At 32.2% G+C, this 22,992-nt stretch overlaps 11 protein-coding genes across 11 annotated transcripts, besides 8 other annotated features; 6 read left to right on the plus strand and 5 right to left on the minus strand.

Annotated features, from left to right (window-relative positions):
- Window positions 1-46: part of a sequence feature (AT_rich) that runs on past the window's edge.
- Window positions 47-347: 301 nt separating this feature from the next.
- Window positions 348-401: a sequence feature (AT_rich).
- Window positions 402-599: 198 nt separating this feature from the next.
- Window positions 600-632: a sequence feature (AT_rich).
- A 97-nt stretch (window positions 633-729) lies between these two features.
- Window positions 730-771: a sequence feature (AT_rich).
- Window positions 772-1,100: 329 nt separating this feature from the next.
- Window positions 1,101-1,150: a sequence feature (AT_rich).
- Window positions 1,151-1,474: 324 nt separating this feature from the next.
- CMU_014700 (uncharacterized protein) lies at window positions 1,475-1,912 on the plus strand (the record flags this gene model as incomplete). Its single annotated transcript, XM_002141107.1, has 1 exon — window positions 1,475-1,912. The coding sequence occupies one exon, from the start codon at window positions 1,475-1,477 to the stop codon at window positions 1,910-1,912; it is 438 nt and encodes a 145-aa protein (XP_002141143.1).
- Window positions 1,913-2,038: 126 nt separating this feature from the next.
- Window positions 2,039-2,454, minus strand: CMU_014710 (ubiquitin-like protein, putative; the record flags this gene model as incomplete). The annotated part of the gene is made up of 2 exons (XM_002141108.1): window positions 2,039-2,203; window positions 2,380-2,454. 2 exons carry the CDS (start codon window positions 2,452-2,454, stop codon window positions 2,039-2,041), a joined length of 240 nt encoding a protein of 79 aa, XP_002141144.1.
- A 173-nt stretch (window positions 2,455-2,627) lies between these two features.
- Window positions 2,628-2,679: a sequence feature (AT_rich).
- Window positions 2,680-2,742: 63 nt separating this feature from the next.
- On the minus strand, window positions 2,743-11,610 carry CMU_014720 (uncharacterized protein; the record flags this gene model as incomplete). The annotated part of the gene is made up of 1 exon (XM_002141109.1): window positions 2,743-11,610. One exon carries the CDS (start codon window positions 11,608-11,610, stop codon window positions 2,743-2,745), a length of 8,868 nt encoding a protein of 2,955 aa, XP_002141145.1.
- A 171-nt stretch (window positions 11,611-11,781) lies between these two features.
- Window positions 11,782-11,808: a sequence feature (AT_rich).
- A 167-nt stretch (window positions 11,809-11,975) lies between these two features.
- CMU_014730 (SNF7 family protein) lies at window positions 11,976-12,638 on the plus strand (the record flags this gene model as incomplete). The annotated part of the gene is made up of 1 exon (XM_002141110.1): window positions 11,976-12,638. The coding sequence occupies one exon, from the start codon at window positions 11,976-11,978 to the stop codon at window positions 12,636-12,638; it is 663 nt and encodes a 220-aa protein (XP_002141146.1).
- A 150-nt stretch (window positions 12,639-12,788) lies between these two features.
- CMU_014740 (LSM domain-containing protein) lies at window positions 12,789-13,127 on the plus strand (the record flags this gene model as incomplete). Its single annotated transcript, XM_002141111.1, has 1 exon — window positions 12,789-13,127. The coding sequence occupies one exon, from the start codon at window positions 12,789-12,791 to the stop codon at window positions 13,125-13,127; it is 339 nt and encodes a 112-aa protein (XP_002141147.1).
- Window positions 13,128-13,224: 97 nt separating this feature from the next.
- Window positions 13,225-13,249: a sequence feature (AT_rich).
- Window positions 13,250-13,607: 358 nt separating this feature from the next.
- CMU_014750 (uncharacterized protein) lies at window positions 13,608-14,801 on the minus strand (the record flags this gene model as incomplete). Its single annotated transcript, XM_002141112.1, has 1 exon — window positions 13,608-14,801. One exon carries the CDS (start codon window positions 14,799-14,801, stop codon window positions 13,608-13,610), a length of 1,194 nt encoding a protein of 397 aa, XP_002141148.1.
- Window positions 14,802-14,957: 156 nt separating this feature from the next.
- Window positions 14,958-16,730, plus strand: CMU_014760 (DEAD/DEAH box helicase family protein; the record flags this gene model as incomplete). Its single annotated transcript, XM_002141113.1, has 1 exon — window positions 14,958-16,730. One exon carries the CDS (start codon window positions 14,958-14,960, stop codon window positions 16,728-16,730), a length of 1,773 nt encoding a protein of 590 aa, XP_002141149.1.
- A 368-nt stretch (window positions 16,731-17,098) lies between these two features.
- Window positions 17,099-17,959, minus strand: CMU_014770 (uncharacterized protein; the record flags this gene model as incomplete). The annotated part of the gene is made up of 1 exon (XM_002141114.1): window positions 17,099-17,959. One exon carries the CDS (start codon window positions 17,957-17,959, stop codon window positions 17,099-17,101), a length of 861 nt encoding a protein of 286 aa, XP_002141150.1.
- A 663-nt stretch (window positions 17,960-18,622) lies between these two features.
- CMU_014780 (replication factor-A protein 1, putative) lies at window positions 18,623-21,309 on the plus strand (the record flags this gene model as incomplete). Its single annotated transcript, XM_002141115.1, has 2 exons — window positions 18,623-18,762; window positions 18,837-21,309. The coding sequence occupies 2 exons, from the start codon at window positions 18,623-18,625 to the stop codon at window positions 21,307-21,309; spliced, it is 2,613 nt and encodes an 870-aa protein (XP_002141151.1).
- Window positions 21,310-21,388: 79 nt separating this feature from the next.
- CMU_014790 (prefoldin subunit 2, putative) lies at window positions 21,389-21,837 on the minus strand (the record flags this gene model as incomplete). Its single annotated transcript, XM_002141116.1, has 2 exons — window positions 21,389-21,747; window positions 21,825-21,837. The coding sequence occupies 2 exons, from the start codon at window positions 21,835-21,837 to the stop codon at window positions 21,389-21,391; spliced, it is 372 nt and encodes a 123-aa protein (XP_002141152.1).
- Window positions 21,838-22,058: 221 nt separating this feature from the next.
- Window positions 22,059-22,967, plus strand: CMU_014800 (protein phophatase 2C, putative; the record flags this gene model as incomplete). The annotated part of the gene is made up of 1 exon (XM_002141117.1): window positions 22,059-22,967. The coding sequence occupies one exon, from the start codon at window positions 22,059-22,061 to the stop codon at window positions 22,965-22,967; it is 909 nt and encodes a 302-aa protein (XP_002141153.1).
- Between the last annotated feature and the right edge of the window lie 25 nt (window positions 22,968-22,992).

Raw genomic sequence — 22,992 nt, forward strand, 5'->3', positions numbered from 1 at the left:
TATATATTAATATAACTATAATTAAAAGATATTTATTAAATAATATCGAAAAATTCAATATTATTTGGAATTGTTACTGTAAAGTGTATTTCTCAGTATAAATATATTTTGAAATTCACAAATTTTTGTTATCACTAGATATATGAGAATACTATCTTATGAGTAATAATAATCACCACTTTATAATTATATTTCTTTGCCTCTAAATTTAATTAGTTTGAGTATTTAAAAACAAAAATTCAAGTAGACTTTCTTTTAATTTGATAAATTAACATATATAAACTATGTTTGATTTAGATAAATTGAGTATTCAATTTCCAAATTATTTATTACCAATACTAAAAACCTTTATATTATACTTTAAAAATATTAAATTTCTATTTTTCAATATAAATAAATAACTTATTCAAGTGATCTTAATAAATTAAATCAATAGTTAATTTTAACACTTTATAAAAATGAAATTAATCACAATATTGAAGTATAAAACTTAAGTTATTTTCTTGCAATCATTATACCCAAGTAAATTTTAAAATTATTCAGACTAAATTAATTAAATTTCAAGTCCTGGTTCTTAACTATCAAGTCAATTCCTAATGAATAAATATTTTAAAAAGTATAAATATATTTTAGGTATCAGAAAATAATATTACCTTTTTGTATATTTATTTCAAGTAGTTAATAGGAAAATCCCTAATGATAAACTTTAACTTTATTTTCGTGCAGTACTATTAATATTAAATAATCAATATTTTTATAATTATAAATATAGAAGGTAATCTTAAATATCACTTTTATTAATTTTCAGAATAGTATATAAACTTCAAAATTTTCGGAATTTGAGATATCTCATTTTAAAAATAGTGGCTTATCAAGAAACCAGCATAATTATTCACATAATATTACCCATATTACATAAAATCAACATATATAATTCAATAAATATAATTATCAGTGAGATGTATCTTAGAATTCAACAACTTATAGCAAAAGTAATGGTCCTGATATCTAAGGTATTACTTAAAATTATAAACTAGGTATTAATGTATCAAAGTTGCAATGATCAGACTACTAGTATTGTCCATTATATTATAAGGCACATTAATATTAAATTACTTATAACTATAAATCTAAAAAATTTCATATTTTTGAGTGTATTAAAGTAACGAACATTTATATAATGCATAATTAAGAGATCCGTCATAAATTATCACGTGTTTTTACCATCTTTCTAATTAAATTTAAGTTGAGCTATTACTAAATAAATTATATTTAAGATTTCCATAAATAATCTATTTATTTGTTCTAATTAATTTCATTCATTTATGACTAAGCTAAATATAAACTATTTCACAAGTATTGTGCGGTGATATATACACTCGAGTTTGTATGTCTCCTCATTGTTGAAGTGGAAAGGGATATAAAACGTTATAATACAAAGAATAAATCTTGAAATTTTACATCAAGAACAAAAATGGGTAATTTGAAATCTTGTTGTTCTTATAGTGATGAACATCTTTTCATGTCAAATCAACTAGTAGTTGGAAATGAAGCTTCTCCAGAAGTTGCAGTAATTAATACAGATCAAATTCATGAAGATACAAATACATTTGATGTACAATTAATTATGCAAGATCGTAGCAAACTTGGTTGTGAGGTTATGATTGATAGTACTAACGTAACGCTATATGGAGATGGGAAATGTAGGAATATTCCTATGAGTGATATACATCAACTTCTTCATACAAAGGAAGAACTTGCAAGAGTAGAGAGTAGTGCTGGCATCAATGATAGTGATAATTGTGTAGCTATTCATTTGAGGGAGTCAGGGAATTGTATTCCATTATTCTTTAAGACATCTCAAGATAAGGATAAGTTCACAAAGATAGCTCTGAGATTTAAGCAACCTTGAAATTAAAAAAAGCACTTTGTAATAGAAGTAGTTTTGAAAAATTTAGATCTCGTTATACTCACTAAGTCGGCTTTTTTACCGAGTAATCTTCGGCAACTATAAGTTATTTACTATTTATCTCCAAACCTATGTATTTCCACCTCCACGTAACTGCAAGACCATATGTATTGTACATCCTGCAGTTACCTTGTAATCTAATAAGCGTAGATCATCTGACATTTGTTTTCCTGAGTATATAAGTCTGATTTGCTTCACGTCTATACCCTCTTTTTCTTGCAAAGCCTGTTTAACCTGAAATCATAGAGAATTTACAAGATATTCAGCTTTTAGTGAGTTTAACATATCATTAGTAGTTGGAGAGACATTCTTAACTTATTTCTTTGATATCTTCTGAGTAGCTGTATATTTTTACAATGTTAGCTCTTTATAAATTGGAAAAAGTTAGCTATTATTGAAAATAAACTTACTTGTAAAACTGTATTATCTGGTTCAAAATTAAAATTTTGTTTTTTTCCAGTTAAAGTCTTTACTAAAATCTGCATTGCAAAAAATATTGGTAAACTTTGAAGATAGTGATTTTGTGCGCTTGTCGACTGCAAGACTTAAGGACTTTAAGCGCAGACTAAAGATAGTAGATGAATAGTTAAAAAGAAAAAAAGGATATATGCAAATGGTAAATTCAAATTATTTTATAGTAGATCGGTTTAAATTAAGGAATTTAAATATAATTCACAATTTTTAAAACTTAAATAAATTTAAGATATATAGATCATGTAAATTTATGTACAATATATTTGATAAGGGAGGACTTATCTTTTGAAATAGTCAGATCAGTATCTATATCTTTTCATTTCAACTGATATCTCTAACTTTTTCTTCTTTGTATTCACCCTATCACATGAATTTGTGACTAAGCTAGATTTACCTTGATTAGAATATGAGTTTGGTACTTTACTTGGCTGTAATTCGGGAGTTAAGTGATCAGGACTTGATTCAGGGCTTGCCGTTTCAAGATCACAAACTTCTTCATTTTTAGGCTTAACATCTAAAATAGCAAGTGTATTATGTTGAATATTAGAAGTATTTGGCTTTTTTTTCCATTTATACTTGCGACACCAGAATAACATAGCTAAGAATATCATACCAGTTATTAGAGGTGCAAATAAGACTGCATAAAGTAGAGGCCCAGAAAGTCCTTTATTTTCAGATAACTTTATTAATTGTTTTGGCTCGCAGTTTATTAGTGAATTAATATGAATAGTTTCATCATTTAGTGGATGAAACGAAGAAAATGTTATTGAGGGGATTACTGGTTTGACAAGATCATTAGAAAATTTATCTGTCGGTGTAGCTACTCCATATACTGATTTAATTATTTGCTGGTACATAAAATTTCCATCTTCTACTTGTGACAAAGTTGTGCTATCACCAGCAATTGAATAATAAGTACCATTTGCACAGGCAAGCAAAAGTGGTTCTTTAGGGCTTTCGTATCCTCTTGAGCAGAATATTTTGAGTACTTTCCAATTATCATAAATTTGCAAATTAAAAAATGTTTCAACTTGATATTTTTCCTTATCTAAGACACTTAGTAGATACCTTTCACGACAGTGGCTCATTTGTATAAGATCACTTTGTACACAATTGAGATTACCTATTAATTGTTGGTTATTATTTCCGCTAGTTTGTGGGTTTTTAAAAACCCAATCTCCATCTAAACACTCATAGGTTTCACTTTCAATGTAAGGATTATCAGATACGAATCCATTTGAGCAAACTACAGATCTCGTTGATCCATGGTTTATCCCTATACCACTAATTAAATAAAAATTTGTGCTTACTCTTGAATTTAAGCTAACAAACTCTCCATTTGAATTAATTAATCCACTAGACTGATAATATTCAGAATTTCCAAATTCATAATCATTTATAGCAAAGTGGGACATTTCCAAATAATTTATTGGACCATAATTTGGTATAATAGTTTCTTGATCATACATATTAGTATTATGTGTCAGTGGATAATTAAATCTTCGGCAGCTTTTTTTACAAAGAATTTTGTGTTCATCCTGAGTTATTCTCCATTTACCATTGTCACATATAAATGGCTGGGTTAATGGTGATGGAGAAACTGGTGAGTAACCTGGGGCACATATTACATTTCTAAATGCTCCCTGCTTTAAAGAGTTATCACCACTAATGATATATGCATCTAAATTATTATCATTGATTCCTAGGTTCTGTATAGTAGATTTTACACAAGATGGATACTCAAGTTGATTACTCAAGTCATCCATATCAAATGTACCAACATATGGAATAGGAGGTGGAGCCTTTTTTGACAGTTGTCTTGATTCAGATAAGATATACCTGTTAATTTTTAAACCAAAATCTGCATCTAAAACACTGATTTTAGCAAGTTCACTAAGATATCTATCTTTATTGATTTCCAAACTATTTAATATTGTTTTGGTAGCTAATCCTGCATCAATCATCACTTCTACTAAATAACTCCCAGGCCAAGTACGTATACGAATTATATCAGTAACTGGCGTACTAACAAACTTTGCAATTGTCTCACGAATATTTTTCTTCAGTATATCCTCATGTATAGTATTTGAAAGTTCAAAGTAGTCTAAATCTTCATATTTAAACTCCAACAATAAACCATCACGTTTCACACCTGATCCACAGGTTCTATCCATTGTAAAACCACACTTTTGTTCTGTATAATAAATACTTCTTTCTGGAACAATTTTCCCAGGTATTTCAGATAGTGAAATAAGAATTCTTTGCAGCTCTAATTGTACTGAAAAGCAACAAGCTTTTTCATTTATTAAGTTGGTTATTTTCTTTTTACATGCTGTCTTGCAATCAAAATTTAAATTATATGGATTGCAAGGATCTAATAAGTCTAGTGAATCATATACAGCGCTATTAAAGGAGCTCCACCAGTCACTATTTGAATGTGTATGCTTGAAAAACATTGAACCACAAAACCTTCCAGTATGAGTTTCTTGACAAAAATAGCGACCAATAGACCTAAAATAATGTCCAATACGCTCAATATTCTTATTCCTAGTTCTTAAAGCCTCATTAATTAGGAGTTGACCATATACTCTAGCAGAATAAAAGAAGCAAATATCATCTGGTGAATTTCGAGTGCAACGGTTCACCAAGTTATTTTGGGAACTTCCACTAATTTCATGGCTAACTATATTTTCCTCAATCCAATCTACCGGTGAATCATAGCTAAATAGTTCCTTAATACTGTTAATACATGAAAATGGCTCTTTTATATTTGCAGGATTTTCAATGCTTAGGCAAAATAAATCAAATGCTGCCTCACCTTGGTTTAATATTATTTTCCAGTATTCATTATTTTTAAATGATGATATCATCTGTAATTTATTCTTTTGTTTAAAACCTAGTTGAGATGATTTATTAAAATCATATTCCACATTTTCTTCCTTGTCACTTGTTGTCATTATTTGAGAAAGTATAGTCATTATGCGCAAGTTCTTACGGTGGCAGCTGTTTTGTTCGCATGCTAACTTAAGTTCCTGAACTTCATTAATAACATCTTTAGGATTATGTAATAAAAGTAATGTTTCATGAAATGAAACTGAGCAGCTATTTCCAGGGCTTGTAGTTTGGCATAGATGATTTTGAGTTATATCTGCAATAGATTCAGCAATTGAACAATCTGTAGAAAGTGGTTTATCGATTTTTGTTGTAGAATATTCTCTATAAGCACTTGATAAACGTTTCATACAAGGGCCCCTACAAAATGTTTTAATTGTTGTATCTCTTCCTTGGCGATACATTGTTCCACATTCTCCACTCCAAATAGAGACAAAAGTTTTAACAAATTGACAACAGTTAGTATCCAAACTTGCACAAATCCCAATATCTAGTTTTGGTATATCAATAACGAATCTATCTATTGATTTAGTATTTACCGAACTGCCTGAACTGCTAAAGCATGGCAAAGTCGAGATCATATTAGAATCTATCCATTCACCATCGTTACATGATACAGTTATAGTTGGAGGACTATTTGTACAACTAATTTGATATTGGGAACCATGTTCAAATAATGTTTCCCCAATTTGTAAGCTTTTTAGTTTATAATCTGCTTTATCTTCTAATTGTCGAATAAAATTAGGATCGCAAGTGTTACATCTTCTACAAACTGATCCTCCACAATCAACTCCTTTCTCATCACCATTTTTGATATTATCATAGCAGGAAGAGCATGGATTATTACAACTTCCACCACAATCGATACCCCATTCATCTCCGTTTTGAATTCCATCATTACATGATGGTGGTACACAATCTAAGGATATCGTTTCAGAATCTGAAGGTAAGATCCATCTTCCATCAATGCATGTGACTACTGCCAATCTCGATTCAACATTAAGATGACTATTCCATCCTGGTATGCAGCGAATGTGAACCTCATTTCCTGAAGCAAACATTCCACTTTGAATTAAATGCATCTCTTGTTTCAAATCCTCAATAAAAGTAAATCCACCATCAATGCTCAAAAGGGTATTCCTAGGTACAATATTAATTGGAAATCCATTACATTGTTTACAAGTTGGGCAACGACTGCCACCACAATCAATTCCAGTCTCATCACCATTCTTCACTCCATCACTACAGGAGGGACAATTTTCTGTTCCACAAGAGCCACCACAATCAATTGACACTTCATCTCCATTTAGTATTCCATCAAAACATAATTCTGGACATAGTTTTGGGCATGGTCCACCACAATCTATTCCATATTCACCCTGGTTCTGGATTCCATCATTACAACTAGGTTGATCACACATTAGTACTGGTTCTTGAAAAATTCCATTGTAACACTTCAGTATATCCCTAACTGGTCCTGTCTTTCTTACAAATCCTGGCCTACAACGTATTTTTACGGTTCCGCCATGTTTAATCTCTAATCCACTTTCAACTGTCGATATTTCATAAAATTGACCAAATTTATTTAACTCTCCAGGTGAACAATTTGCGAAGCATCCAATATTTGGTACTGGAGGGTACCATTCACCATTTTTACAGGTAATCATTTCCTCAATATCCAAATCATTTTGCCTTGAACAAGTTATATATCGCATATCTCCTGTATTTGCTGGTAAATTGCCGAATTCTTGATTTCTAAATTTATATTTTGCAGGGAGTTGTAATGCAGGGCACTTCAATGCACATATCAACATATTGTCAAAGACCCAATCTCCATTAATACAAGTGGCAAACTGATCTCTATCATCTCCCTGAACTAAATTTCCAAAATCTGAACAAGTTATTAGTGCTCTCGTCCCATGTTTAAAAAATCCACTATTTATTATCAAGGATCTATCAGATAATATGTATGCTGGTCCCAATGTTTCTTCAGGTAATTTACAGTGGTTTAAGCAGACAGTTCTGGGTATTCCCCAAGATCCCTTGTGACACTCAATAATATCAGTCAGTTTCGTCCCATGTTGTTGAACTCCAAATTCGCTATTACAAGATATCTTTACAGTAGAACCAGGATATCCACGCTTCTTATTGACTTCAGATATTGAATATGCATTGTTTTTGAAGATATCAAGATCATTGCAACTTTTTTCACATGCAAAATCGCTTGGAATAATATTAGCAATATTCCCGTCTTTATTATTTGTCGAAGTCCAATAGCCATCTGAACATGTTAGATCAACATATTCAATATTCTTAGAGTGCATCCACCCTTCTGAACATTTAATTTTTGCCTTTGATCCATGAATATAAAAGTCAGTTTTTTCTTTTTGTTTAGTAGTATAAGAGATGCTATATACATTACTAGGGTCTATTAATGAAATACCTAAGCATTTCTTCATGCATTTGAATGGTAGCTCTGGAATCCAGTGGCCTTGCTCACAAACTAGTGTAGCTGACCTATTTTCAAATTCAGTAAGTAATCCACTCTCAGATTTCTCAATCATTGGATTTGATTCCAAGCTACAACTGACCACTATTTTGGAATTTGGATAGTAATCCAAGACAATATTATCCGATAATAGCTCATAATTCTCATTAGGTAAATTAAATGGAGGACATGTAGAGCCACATATTAGTGACAAAGTACTCCATGTGCCATCATTACAAATAATCTTCTCTTTTTTTTTATTATCATCAGAACAAGCTATTGTTAATTCTGTACCATGGAGTGATGGTTTATCAAATATATAATCTACATCAATAATTTTGTAGTCTCTACTCGAGCCTTTATGTAAAGGATATGCAGAACACTGTTGCATACAATCAAGTGGAGTCAAAAGCTTCCACTTCCCTTCAATACAAGCAAATATGCCATCTTCTAATTCATTATTTTTTGGAGAGTATCCTGTAGTACATGATAGCAAGACACGTGTTCCTGCAGGAAAAGAAACACTTCTATTTTCTTCAGTAGTAGGATTATTATCATAAACAAGCTTGTAGCGGTGAATTATGTTTTGACTATATACACTTCCCAATTCAAATGGAGAACAGATATTACCACTTGTAGTGAAAAAAAGCTGATTCTCACCAACGTTCCCCCAAGGTTTGTATGTTAAATCTGTAAGGGCTCCAAGTTCAACTGTAATATCATAAACTTCACCTTCAATCAATGGTTCATAAGGAAATAAAAATACCTGAGTATTTTGATTTGTTACTATAGATTTCCCACGATGCTGAGCTTCATAATCAGTGGGAATGTGGATTAGATGTCCTGTTGTCCTACCTGTTATATTAAACCATGCCCAGTGTCCATAAGTCATTGGCTTATTAAATATAAGTTTAATCGTAGTATTATAAGGAGATACATTGATACTCCCCAATGTAGGTTCCATTCCAATTAAAGATGGAAATCCACTTTCTGGGACAAAACGACAAATAATGGAAATATCCGGGTGATCATACCATTCTGGTGAATCTGTTGGATTTATAGAGGTCCATTTTTTCCAAATTGTTGATTTTTTATCAGGTGGGATATGATTATTAGGATCAGGTAGAACAGATTCAGCATAAGCCAAAATATCATGACTATCCAAGTCTCTATCAATAACCCAAGTACCATTATTTATATCTGAGTCTCCTTCTGCATAGTAAACATAAAATTGTTTGCCTTCCCCACCATACCAAACTGAATGCTTATTTTGTGGTGATTTCCAAGGGGTATAGAGGCCGTTAAGATTTCCATTATTTGTAGCAAATCCTGTAACATACATATATGGACATGATGAATTCCTACTTATAGTAAATGTCCAGTGAAAAATTCCTTCATTTGGGTTTCCTTGTAGATCTGATATAGCACCAGCCTCTAATCCAATAACATAATTATCTTCAGGAAGTGGAGTTCTACTATCGAAACGAATCACAAGTCTTTGTCCCCTGACTTCTGCATTGTATAAAACGGGAATCTGATTATTGGAATTTTGACTTTTTGAACGATTCCACCATGTCCACCTTGAATCTCCAAGTGAACGCAACTTTTCATCAACTTGAGTAGATAGGGGGTTCTTATTGTCTTTATTTTGGATAATAAGAATTTCCAAGGGACGGGTATTATAATAAATCTTGCTAGATATAATGAGTCTTCTGGGTTGCCAACCTTTTGGATAATCAATATTTTCATTAAATCTTATAACAAGTTCTGGAACTGGTGGAATCAATATTGAATGATTCATAGGTTTAAATTCAACAGGATAAGGAATCATCTGATCATTCAAACACTTATGCTCTGTACAAACTTGATTTACTTTGCAGTCTTGATCTACATTACACTCTCCTATGTCCATAAGTCCCAAGTCAGTATCAAAATCTTCAGGAGAATCACATGGAATACCATTACCATCTCTATCTACTCCACTACAACCACAAAGTCTATTTACTCCTAAAATAGCATTTGTGCCTAAGTTTATTGCACAGCTAGAGCCTCCACCTTCATCTTCACCTTGAACAAGGCAAGGTAATCCAGCACCACCAGGTCCTGTATTTTCTAATTGATATTGAACCTTGCTGTAGTATTCTGGGTCTAAAGCTACATTAGCTCCACATTTTACGTAGGGAGCTGTTTGAATTACACGATACATTTCACCACCAATAAATTGACCAATGTTGGCAATTGTACAAGATTGCCGAGCTAAGCATTGCATAGTCCCGAGTCCTATTTGTGCAGCACTTGGAAGTACTCCTTGGCACTGATTTGTAGCTGAATTACAAGAAGCAAATGCATTATGCATACAGTGTGTATTATCTATACATTCTACAACCATAATTTTGGCTACAGGAAAATAAAATTCACTAGGATCATCACAGGGCATGCCAGACTCTGCAAAATCTGGACAACCACATAGTAACATAACATTAGAGCTGGATTCACTACGATTATATCTCCTTCCTACTCCAAAGTGAATCTCACAGTCAAATGGATTTCCTCCCTGACAATTCCATAAATTTTGTGAACGAAACATAGATTCATCGCCTCCAAGTAGTCTGACACCACATCCTGTCATTGGACTAGCTGCAATTTTATATCTTGTCGTAATCTGTTCACCTAATATCTTCCCTTTAACATGACAATCATATCCATCTACACAACGAATTATTGGTGGATTATAAGGATCATTTCCAAAACCTCCATAACAAGTCGTTGGTGTTCCATAGCATAAGCCATAACCATTAACACAGCTTGCACATGGATCAGCTTGGAGCTTTCTTTTAAGTTTTTCAGACTCTATACCTGGTGTACTAATAAGATTTTGGGGTATATTCCCACGATGATAAATAATCCTTCCAAGAGGAGTTTTAAATTCTGATGGATGTGAGCATTTAGAACCATCGTTAGCTACACAACCACACAGAGTACTTATTTGAACTATTCTAGATAAAAAATTCGAAATACATCTATTTCCATTGTCAAATGGTTTACATTTGTGTATATTTATTACAGTGGAATCAGGAATAGTCTCACCACATTTGAAGGAGCTAGAATTATAAACTTCCATGATTTTAGTATTATCATTAATTCCAAATCCCTCAAATGATCCTATTGGACAAGGAACATTTGCAACACAATTCAATTTATTAGTATATTTACTCTTTATAGTGCTATTCATTGATATTGAGCTTAGAATATCCTGCAAATTTCCAGTTAATGGACTCCACTCCTTAAAACCTAGGACATTGAGGTAACCAATGGGAATTGTCTTAGATGATTTGTTATTCTTAAATGAATCTATTGAATTTATATCTGCACATAGTTTGTATAGACCAAGAGAAGAAGATGAAACTGGTAGGTAGATAGAACAAAAATTATTTGAATATACAGTACAAGATAGTCCAGTAACACCTTTAGATTCAGTACAAGATTCATAAGGAGATACTAAAGATATTGAATATGCACTTTGTCGAGTTGGTTCAAAATGTCCAGGAATATTTTTTAGTATACATGGATCTGTTGCTATACATGAATATATAGATTCCTCGCTCCCAGCTAGTCCAGAACAAAGTCCATCGAAACAAAATCTTCCACCACAGTCATCAGAAGTAATACAGCTCTTTATTTCGGCTAGGTAACTGAAGTCAGTTTCTCCATTTGTACCAATAGCAGAGAGTAAGTAGATCCATGATAACACCTGGATAAAGTGTTCGACTCTGCCTAGATATTTCATTTTTTAAGTGCAGCAAGGCTCATAGAGAAAAATTTGCATGAAATACTGAAAGAAGTACTATAGATAAGCCAATAGTTCTATTACTTTTAAAAGTAATGATGCACAATATGCATCCAACTCGTTACCGAGATCAGGAAGGAGGATTTTTAAGCTACATAGCGGTTTGTCAACATATAAATTTATTTTTTTTAATATTATCAAATCATTTGGAGTTTTTGAAAACAGGAACAAATGAAAACTTCGTAAAACTGTAAAACCATAGTTTTGGTATGTAAAGAATTTGGCGGTTTAATTATTGTTGGAATATTACCACCCATCCTTATGTTGAATGAAGAGTGTACTGTAACTAAATCCCTTTATATAATATGGGACTTTGGAATAGTAAGACTGATGTAGGAGAGGAATTAAGTAACAATAAAAGGGCAGTAACTAGAGCTATTCGAAATATTGATCGTGAGATCCAAAAATTAGAAACTGAAGAAAAGAGACTTTTAAAGGAAGCTAGAGAGGCTCTTAAGAAAGATCATACAGAGGCTACAAAAATATTCAGTCGAGATGTAATTAGGGTTAGGAAACAGACAAATAAGCTTAATTTAGTCAGAAGTCAATTGATGGGTATTGAACTCCGTTTGGTCTCAGCACAAAGTCAATTGCAGATCAACAATGCTTTGACAAATTTGAGCTCAGTTATAGGTAAAGTTAATGAATCAACTGATCTTCAAAAAATACAACAGTTACTTAAGAACTTTGCAAGAGATAGTCAGAACCTAGATCTTAAAGATAATATAATCAATGATTCAATTGATATAACTATGGGAGAGAGTACTATGGGGGATGATGACGAAGTTTTAATCAACGAAGTTTACAATGAACTCCTTTTAAATATTGATAAGGAAGTAGAGAAACCTCGTAAATCATTTGCAACAATTAAAACACAGGGTATAGAGAAGACACGTAAAAATATGGATTCAACTAGCCTAGAAGAAAGGTTAAAACAGTTGGGTCTTAGTCAACAATTTAATAGTTGAATACCCAATTTTTTCATTATTATATTTTATTCACTTCCACATTATTGAGTTGTTATTTGCAACTTTTACTTGGGTGTATGGGACTGATAAAACTGGCGCAAGTAGCACTCTTAGTAGTGCTGAATCAGTTGGAATTGTCTTCAATTGGAAATGAGTGAATCTATTATGAACCAGTCTCAGAATACATTGCGAACTACTCACTCTACACTTCTTCCTTTGGCACTAATAGATAAATGTATTGGAAGCCGTATTTATATAATTCTTCGTGGTGATAGAGAAATTAGTGGTACTTTAAGGGGATTTGATGAATATGTAAATATGGTATTGGATGAAGTTGAGGAATATGGCTATACTATAGTTATGAATGAATCAGCAAGTAATAAAAAGCTTAAGAGGGTTCTTGTAAATCGTTTAGATACAATTTTACTTAGTGGCAATAATATAGCACTACTAATCCCTGGAGGAGATTCTAAGTCTTTTGAAGTATAAACTTAAATAGTCTATATACTTTGAGGGTGGTACAAGTATTATTCAAATCCTGTTGTGACATTAAGAGATTTCAATCATAAATCTAATTAGATATATGAATTAAAAATATAAATATAATTTATGAGAGTCTTGTAAGTGTTTGGTCCCCATTATTATACTTTAGTGAAGTCTTTTATTTAAATTATGACCATAATATAATATGATTGACTATTAAAAAGACTGCTTACTATTATATATTATGAATTTGTATTTCGGAAATTCTACTTACCAATAATAATATATTTATAATGATTCCATTTTTATTCACCAATGTCTAATAATTTAATGTTTGAATGTTTAGCTTTAAAGTAACTATAGAACTTAAGATAGATCATTGTATTCTTAACACGTACATATATTGCACTTCAAATTACATAGAAAGGTGAGATCTCCAAGTGAATACTTGAGTACATGTACTTTGAGCCATATAATATTAGTATATCAATCCTTATTTAGTAATATCTTATTATTTTCCAAAATATATGGTCTCAACAAAACTAAAGTCAATCCTAGTGCTTCTTCTGTACGAATAGTCCTAGATTTCTGTTCAGGACAAATATTTACATACATATCAAATAAGTCTTCTGGCTTAGTATCTGAATTGAATAAGCTTTGAGGATCACCTAAAACATCTTCTAATCCACCAAGACCACCAAAAACGATAAGTAAGTGTTTAAAACTTTTCTTATCTGGACTTTTTTCAAGCTTAAAGTTATCAGTAATACAACATCCTCTTTCGGAAGTTCCTATTACCAAATCATAACCTTTCTTATATGGAGAATTAAATAAGACACTTTTCAGAGAATTTGCTGGCCTAACTTTATATCCCCAATATATGCCTTTTTTTGTCCTTGGTGTCTCATCACTAACTACTTTACCTATGAAGTATGTTTTTGAATCCTCATTTTTCCCTTTTTGACTAAATTCATCACACAATTTCTTATGTAGATTTTCAGAATTATCAATCATTTTAATTGTGATTCTTGTATTATCGGGTAAACTCTCATCTATCCATGCTTCAACTGGAAGTCCACAATTTACCCAGGAGCCTGATTTTTTGTGCTCTGACTTTATTAATCCTTTGAATAGTCGTGGTTTAGAAACGACTACTCCTTGTCTATATGGGAGCCATTCTGAAATTCTCATATGATGAGGTGCATCGATTGGGTTTTGAAGACCTGCAAACTTAAGATCAGCTTCAAATTTAAACAAGCTTTTTCTCAAATACTGAGGAGTTTCCAAATAACGAAGATTTTTTACAAAGAATTCCATAGATCTTGAACAATTAAAGCCTATGTAATCTGACTGTCTTTCTGAATTATCAACAATATTCTTGTACTTATCTTCATATACTACAATTTCATCAATACCAAATATAGCCAAGATTCGGGCTATTTGGCCTACTAAATAAGCTTTTAATTCAAGGGACTGAGCATTTGATATAATCGAAGATGGAAGAGCCACACTAACTGTACACTTTGAGGGTGTACCTTTAAAGGGTATTCTAGAAAGTATATCTGCACTCTTATTATTAGCTATAAAGCCGGGAAGTTTAGGTTCATTACAAGCCCTCTTGTTAATAAGCTGATTACTGTAATTTGAACTTGGTTTATTTCTCTTTTTTTCTGTTGACATCTCTAAAATATAAAACAAAACTGTAATTGACAAGGAAATGTCATAAGTTAACTAAGATTATTCCCGCTTTATAGCGGATATTAATTAGCTTACAAATACCCTTGTATCACAATTTGGTAACTATAGAATTTTAGATGCATATATTATAAACTCGTTATGAATAATAAAAATGTTTCCTTACTTGCTATATCTCAAAAGATTAGAGAAGAAGAGGAGATCAAGAAAAAAACTAATCCAAAACATAAGTTAGATGCTCTAAGGGCTGAAGAACAGGAACTTATAGCTGCTGTTCAAAAATCTTACAATGCACCTCTAGTTGCAGTTCATGAGTTAGCAAAAGGTATAGTTTATGATGGAAGAATGAAAACGTCTTGGAGACCACCACCTAAATATGCAGTTTTAACTCCAGCTGAATGCAGCAATTTGAGATCTCAACTTCTTATAGATGTAAATGGAGTTGATATACCTCCACCTATTATGTCTTTCAAGGATATGGGTTTTCCAAAAGGTTTGATTGATGCTTTAAATGCAAAGGGAATAATGAAACCAACCCAAATCCAAATGCAAGGTTTACCAGTAATTTTATCTGGTAGAGATATGATTGGTATAGCTTTTACAGGAAGTGGTAAGACAATTGTATTCACTCTTCCAATGGTTATGTATTCACTTGAGTCTGAACTAAAACTACACTTCATGGGTATGGAGGGTCCTGATGGCCTTATTTTATGCCCCTCTCGTGAACTAGCATTGCAGACAACAAGTATTATAGAACACTTTGTATCTTTCCTAAGTAAGAGTAAAATAAATAGGCCAGGTACATTAAAACGAAATAGAGAATGGGAATATAGTGAGAAGGAGAAATCAAATAGTGATGGGAATGTTGAGGATTATAATAGAACATATTATCCATTATTAAATGTAATTTGTCTAATAGGAGGTGAAAGTGCTCGTGAAAAACAGAATATAATTCAGAGACAAGGAGTTCATATGATTGTTGCAACTCCAGGTAGACTTGCAGATATGCTCAGGAAAAAAAAAGTCACACTATATCAGTGTAGATATTTTTGTATGGATGAAGCAGATCGTTTAACTGAGGCAGGATTTGAAGAAGCAGTAAGATATATTTTTGATAATTTTCATGAAAGGCGTCAAACAGTTCTATTTTCTGCAACTATGCCCCAGAAGACTCAAGAGTTCACTAGAACTGCACTTGTAGATCCTATAGTTGTCAATGTAGGACGAGCTGGAGCTACAACTCTCAACGTATTACAAGAGCTTGAATATGTAAGACAAGAGTGTAGACTTCCTCATATATTACAAAGTCTTCAAAAGACAGCTCCTAGAGTATTAATATTTTGTGAAAACAAGAAGGATGTAGATGAGATCCATGAATATTTGCTACTAAAAGGAGTGAAAGCTGCAGCTATTCATAGTGGTTTATCTCAAGAACAACGTAGGGATTCTGTAGAGCAATTTCGATTGGGTCTAAAGGATGTCTTAATTGGGACAGATGTAGCATCCAAAGGACTAGATTTCCCCAATATTCATCATGTCATAAACTATGATATGCCTAAGGAGATTGAAAATTATGTACATCGTATAGGCCGTACTGGTAGAGGTGATTCTGTCGGTGTTTCTACAACTTTTATTGATAATTCCCTACCTGAAACTTTATTGTGTGACTTAAAAGCTTTACTTATAGAAGCTAAGCAAATTATTCCACCATTTCTAGAGAAATTGGAAGCTACTGATAATTCGTTGCTAGAAATTGGAGGAATAAGAGGTTGTGCATTTTGTGGGGGTCTTGGGCATCGTATAGGACAATGTCCAAAATTAGCAGAAGCACAGCGAAGAACACAGACAGCAAATTCAAAAGATGCTTTAACTTTAGGATCTAGGTATAGTCAAAGCTGTAGGGATGATTGGTAAGTAAAATTACCATCCGGAAACAAATATGAACCTTTTTTGATTAGTAAGTTAATCAATTTATAGATTGAAGAGAAACTAGCTACTCTCTGAATATAGATATATTTGTCCTACAACTACTAATTGCGTCTTGGGCAATTTCCTATTAGTTATTTATATTTGAAACTTTAATTTATACTTATTAAGTACTTAGAAAGGGATCTCCACAACTTCCTTTAATATATAAGTTAACGTGACTTTATCAAATGGATACTTTGAATTTTTTTCTAAATTAAAAAGTGTGGACTTAGTTATAGGTTTTGAAAACTATTTTTAATATCAAATGTCAATATATCAATCTTTGATTATATGTTGAAGTGATCGTAGTACCCTTATGAAGAATCGCTATCAACTAACCAAAGAAGGATTTTACCACTTTCATTCATGCAACGAGATAAATTGTTTTGATTGATATTTGGAGCTACTTTACTAATCCATAACATCTTAGAGGATTTATCTACACCTTCATATGCAAATGGTAAAGACAAAAATATTCCTGCAAACCAAACCGAACATAGAGATATTTCTAACGCATTATACTGCATACAAACATTTGGTAAACGGTACAAGTCCATACATATTGACATAGATAACAACCTAAACATCTTCAGTGATTGATACTCCCTATCTTCATCCTCTCCTTCTTCTTTTGCCATTGGTGAATATAGCAAGAGTCGTGTTAATCTTTCTATATGGTTAAATGGTAGTTCAATTGGAGTCAGTTCAAAATTGATTGCCCTTAATAGTGCAAATTCATATGTCTTAATTTGCTCCATATAGTTAGAGTACTCTTTTCCAGAATCTTTGTATATCCACAAACTAGAAGAAATATCTAGACTTGATGCATTATTGGAATTTTGAGCAAGTGTATTAGCCTTCAGTATTCTATACAAAAATCGTGATAGTTCAGAAAGTTTCCTACTACTGCGAGATGGTTCTACATCTTCACGGACTTTCCAAGCTAGTAGAACGGCAGCAGATGCTATAAAGCGTCTATCCGTCTCTAGTGCATCAAATTTAGACCAAAATTTGTATATGTAGTAGAAAGCAGTTATAGTTGTACCTGGAGAAAGGTGTAAATTTGTACATAATACCATAGCTAATTTACTAGTACCCAAAAATAGTTCCCTATATCCACTACTAATAGATGAAAGTTGCCATATTTCTGGTCTTGAGTCACTCGTATCATCCATAATAACATCAGAGTGTTATTTATATTATTAATTCTTTAAAGAAGCTCTGGTATCTCCGTTGATTTATTACCGCCTGCGCTAGTATTCATTATGCGTATTCGATTTGGAATCTTCTTTGATATATCAATACCTCATCAAATACTCTATATTATTGAAATATATTGTTAATTTTTGAGCTGTTCCATAAAATTTTAAAGCAGAAATTCACTATTAATGAAGTTTGCATATTAATGATCTAATTAAATACTCCATAACCATTGAAGACTCCACTACATGTACCGGTGTTTACATGCATGTGTACTTTGTTCTTGTATTACGTGTTATTTAGAATATTACACAAAGATAGCTTTTACTAGGGAAAGAAGTAAAAAAGAGATATTTCTGAATATTCTAAGTTCCGTGATTATCATATATTTCACATGAGATCTACTTGGACATAATCAACATGGACACTAAAGCTTGGTAAATGTACAGAAATTAATAAAGTCTGTCTGTAAAAAAAGTCAAAATAGGATTTACAATATTTTAAGAAGAGTGACGAGCTTTATAATTCGGTGGGGCAGGGTGTACAGTTGTATTGCAAAGCGCGAGTGCTATTCGCGCAAACTTTAACCCTGCTTGATAAATCTTCTAGTACAAGTAATAGGCAACTTACATATATTAATGTCATCTTTAAATATAGAATACCCGTCTGAACTACAGCGTGGTGTATGTGATCAACTACTCTCAGGAATACCCTCATCTAATGGATCTATTGTTGTTATTCTTGCAATCAATCTGATTCGTTCGGGACCAAGAGCACTGTAAGTTTTTTAACTACTTAAACATATTTGTCTGTATACTTACTGATATCTGTATGTTGAAATCTTTATTTTAGAGTTCATGTTGCAGATGCTGGATCTAATATACATGAAAGTGGAGTTCCCCTTAGTATTAGGCTTGTTATGTCTGACGCAACTCAATTTCAACCAGGAGATTTAATAAGAATCATTCGGTTCTCGCTAAATGAAATTCACTCTACGAAGTTAGTTACAGTTATTCAATTTGAAAAGGTTGGACATTGGTCAGGGTACACTGCTATTGGAAAAGCAATACCTCATCCAGGAATGGGTTCAAATAAAGTTTCATCTAGCAATAACTCTGTTAATGACCAACAACAAAACCAACAAATGTCTGGAAACAATTTCTATAATTCCACAGGCAGCTCTAATGGTAACTTATCTGAGAGGCAATTCAACACGGTTGTAACTAACAACAATAGACTTGGTTCAGTTAATCAACAATATAACACTACAGGCACAAATTTAATAGGCAATAATAGTACAAACCAATTTAATTCAAGTAGCATAGGTAATGATCAGATGGGACATAGTGAATTGAGTAATTCTGGGAATAATAATTTTAACCAGATAAATAATGGTACATTTTCAAATAATATAGATACACAAAGTGATAAGCAAAACATTACTCATGATCTGATCATGGGTAATCAGTACAATGGAAATAATAATATAGCTGGAAGTGAGGTAATGAGTAATAGCTCATATAACAATGGAATAAATCAAAAAGTGAATAACATATATAATAATTTAAATGGAGGTAGTAACCAACAAGGCGTGAGTGGGCCAATGAATAGTAACCTATATGGACCAAATATTCAGTTAAATAGTGACAGGATAAATCATAACATATACAATGGGAACAACCAACCTAGCGCTGGTCCAATTCACAGTAACCCATATGGAAGAAGTGTTCAACAGATACCTGGATCAGGCGCAGTCAATATGGGACATATTCAACGAAGTGGTCCCTACTCATCAGGATCTAGAGGAGGACCAATTTCAAGAAATCAAGATATTCCAGTTTATCCTATAAAGAGCATAACATCCTATCTACATAGGTGGCGTATAATAGGCCGTGTAATTAGTAAGAGTGATGTTAGGACATTTTCATCTTCCAAATCTAAGGAAGGTAAAGTTTTTTCATTCGAAATTTGTGATGCAGAAGGAAGTCAAATTCGGGCAACTTGCTTCACAAAGGCTGTAGATAAATTTTATGAATTTTTGAAGGAAGGTGAAATTTATAGTTTCTCAAAGGGTGATGTCAAGGAAGCAAATGCAAAGTTTAACAAGACTGGCCATGGTTTTGAAATAATATTTAATGAGGACGCAGATATCCAGAGTATGCCTGAAGATAGTCGTATACCTAAGAAAGCATACAACTTTGTTTCAATAGCTGATATTAGAAATTATTCAAAAGGACAATCAATAGATATATTGGGTATACTTTGGAAAGCAAGTCCAATAATGACAATAACTATAAAGTCAACAGGTGCTGATACCCAAAAGCGAGAATTAACTATCTTAGATAGATCTGGATATAGTATTGATTTAACATTGTGGTCTGAAAGAACAAATTTAGATGAAGGCATGTTAGCACAAAATCCTATGATAGCAGTGAAAAATGCAATTATTGAGGAATTTAATGGGTTTAAACTAAAATTTGGACCAAATACATCAATTGAATGGAATCCAATTAATATTGAGCAAGCTGATGAATTAAGACAATGGTTCCAGGAATCAAACAACCAAAATTCAATTGTATCATTGTCAGCCAATAGTACAGGCAATATTAATTCTGTCACAAATAGTCAAAGGCAGTCAATAGAAGAAATAATTGCAACTGCAACTTCTGGAGTAAATTCTTCAGATATACTAGATGGTGGTATATGGGTATTCACGAATGCTACAATCCGCACAATTAGGGATAATAAATATTTTTGGAGTAGTTGTCGCCAATGTAAAAGAAAGGTTACTGAAATAGAAGATCCAAACAGTGTAAGTGCTCTAATTCTGCCATTTTCTTCAGAGAATGGTAATAAAGTGAATACAGGACCTAATTATCATTGCCCAAATTGTCAACAAACAATTGAAGATCCATTAAAGAAGTATATTTTAAGTTGTGAACTAATTGATAGCACAGGAACATTGCGTGCAGTTGCATTTGCTGAACATGGTGAATCAATAATGGACGGGCTAAATGTAGATCAGTTGGAATCAATGAGAAATAATCCAGAAAAAAGTACTGAAGATATATTTGCAGATAAAAATTTTAGTGAATGGGTCTTTAAACTAAATGGGAGGAAGGAAGTATATCAAGATTCCACAATTTTGAAATATCGCATATTTGGTGTTGAAGATATGACATCTCCTGATGTACTAAATAGAGAAGCAAAGAAAAAGCTTGAATATGTATACAGTAAATTAAATGGCTTTATTCAGTCTCCAAATTTAAATATATCTTCTGATAAGGTCAAAATTGGGACTGGGTTTGAAACAATTCAGTTTTAAGAAATATCGAAATAGTTGTGATACAATAAAATATATATTTACCTATTCTGCAATAAAAGTGTATAACAGAAGTAATTTATTATTGCGAGCTTGATGAACTAGTTATTTGTGCAGGATCAGCACTATTTGTACTATATTTCTCAATTAGATTCTTCATTTCCTCTTCAATAGATTCATACTGCTTCTCTAATTCGGAAATTGCACTATCTAACGCACTCTTTTCTTTTTCAAGAGCAGGTTTAACAGTTTTAACATTTCTCTCAACCATCACACCACCAATAACTCTAAAACATCGTCGGTTCTCGTCTACCTTCTCAAATGCATTTAAGACTAGACCATACTCTTTACTATCTTGAGTAAGCTCTGAAATCTTATTGTTTAGTAGTTTGAGTTTCTTATCTAGTTGAACAATCTCTTCTTGTGTCTCCTTAGTATATCCTAAGAAATAATATACAAATTAAGATAATAGATGTGGTCAGAGTAGTATTAGTTAATTCATTCTCTTTAAACCTTACCTGTCTCAACCATTTAAGCAGGATGTTTCAAAAATTCTTCTCCTGTACTTACCTATTTAAAAATATAGCAAGCTATTAAGCAATTAGCTATTTTACCGCAAGTCCGTCAGCACGCTTGAAAACATCAATTCCAGATGCAATGTATGTAACCCAACCCAAAAAAGTATAGGAATTTTATAGATTTTAAGATAATATATCTTCATCTCTTTTTAAAGTACATATTATTAGAAGGAGATGATCAAGTATTTTAAGAGATCCAATAACTCCATGTTTGTGATTTCTCGACATCACATGGTAAATAGGGTACCGAGATATTTTCGAACAGGAACAGATAAGAGTTATTTGCTGAATATAGGGTCATTTTCAATAAAAAGTACATCGAAACCAAAACAAAGTGAAAATGAAGATTCTTATAGTACGAGTAAATGTCATATCTGCGTTGCAGATGGTGTAGGTGGCTGGAATGTTCATGGGATAAACCCAGCAAAATATAGTAGAGTATTAACGAAGAGTATAACACGAAATATAAAGGAACTAGATTCTAATAATAAGGGGGATAGCAAAAATTTCCTCTCTTCAGTATTACATAATGCTTATAAAGAAGCAGAAGAATCCAATATAATCGGCAGTTCAACTGTTTGTCTAGTATATTTTAATGGAATAAATAAACTTTATACAGCTAATTTAGGTGATTCAGGATGTTTAGTGTATAGAAGAAGAGATAATTCTATTATATATGAGACACCCTTTCAGCAACATAGCTTTAATACTCCGTTCCAACTTGGTACAGGAAGTAGAGATAGCCCCAACGATGCAATATATGATACCATAGAAGGAATACAGGAAGGAGATGTCATTTTAATTGCTACAGATGGTTTATGGGACAATTTATCAAAAAAGGAAATTATTGACATTCTCTCTAGATTGGATAAAAGAAATCCACAGGCGATTGCAGAAAAACTTGGAAAAGAAGCATGTCAAATCTCTCTTGATCCACATCATCTGTCACCATATGCAATTAATTTAGCTAAATATTTAAATCAAAGAAATATAGATTGTCAAAATTTCGAAAAACCTATATACTATACAGGAGGAAAACCGGATGACATTACGATATTAATTGGAATAGTAGAGCATAAGTAGAAGTTAAAGAAAATATCTTTAATGC

This window comes from Cryptosporidium muris, genomic scaffold, assembly GCF_000006515.1.
Source record: "Cryptosporidium muris RN66 scf_1106632373475 genomic scaffold, whole genome shotgun sequence".
Classification (NCBI taxonomy): domain Eukaryota; phylum Apicomplexa; class Conoidasida; order Eucoccidiorida; family Cryptosporidiidae; genus Cryptosporidium; species Cryptosporidium muris.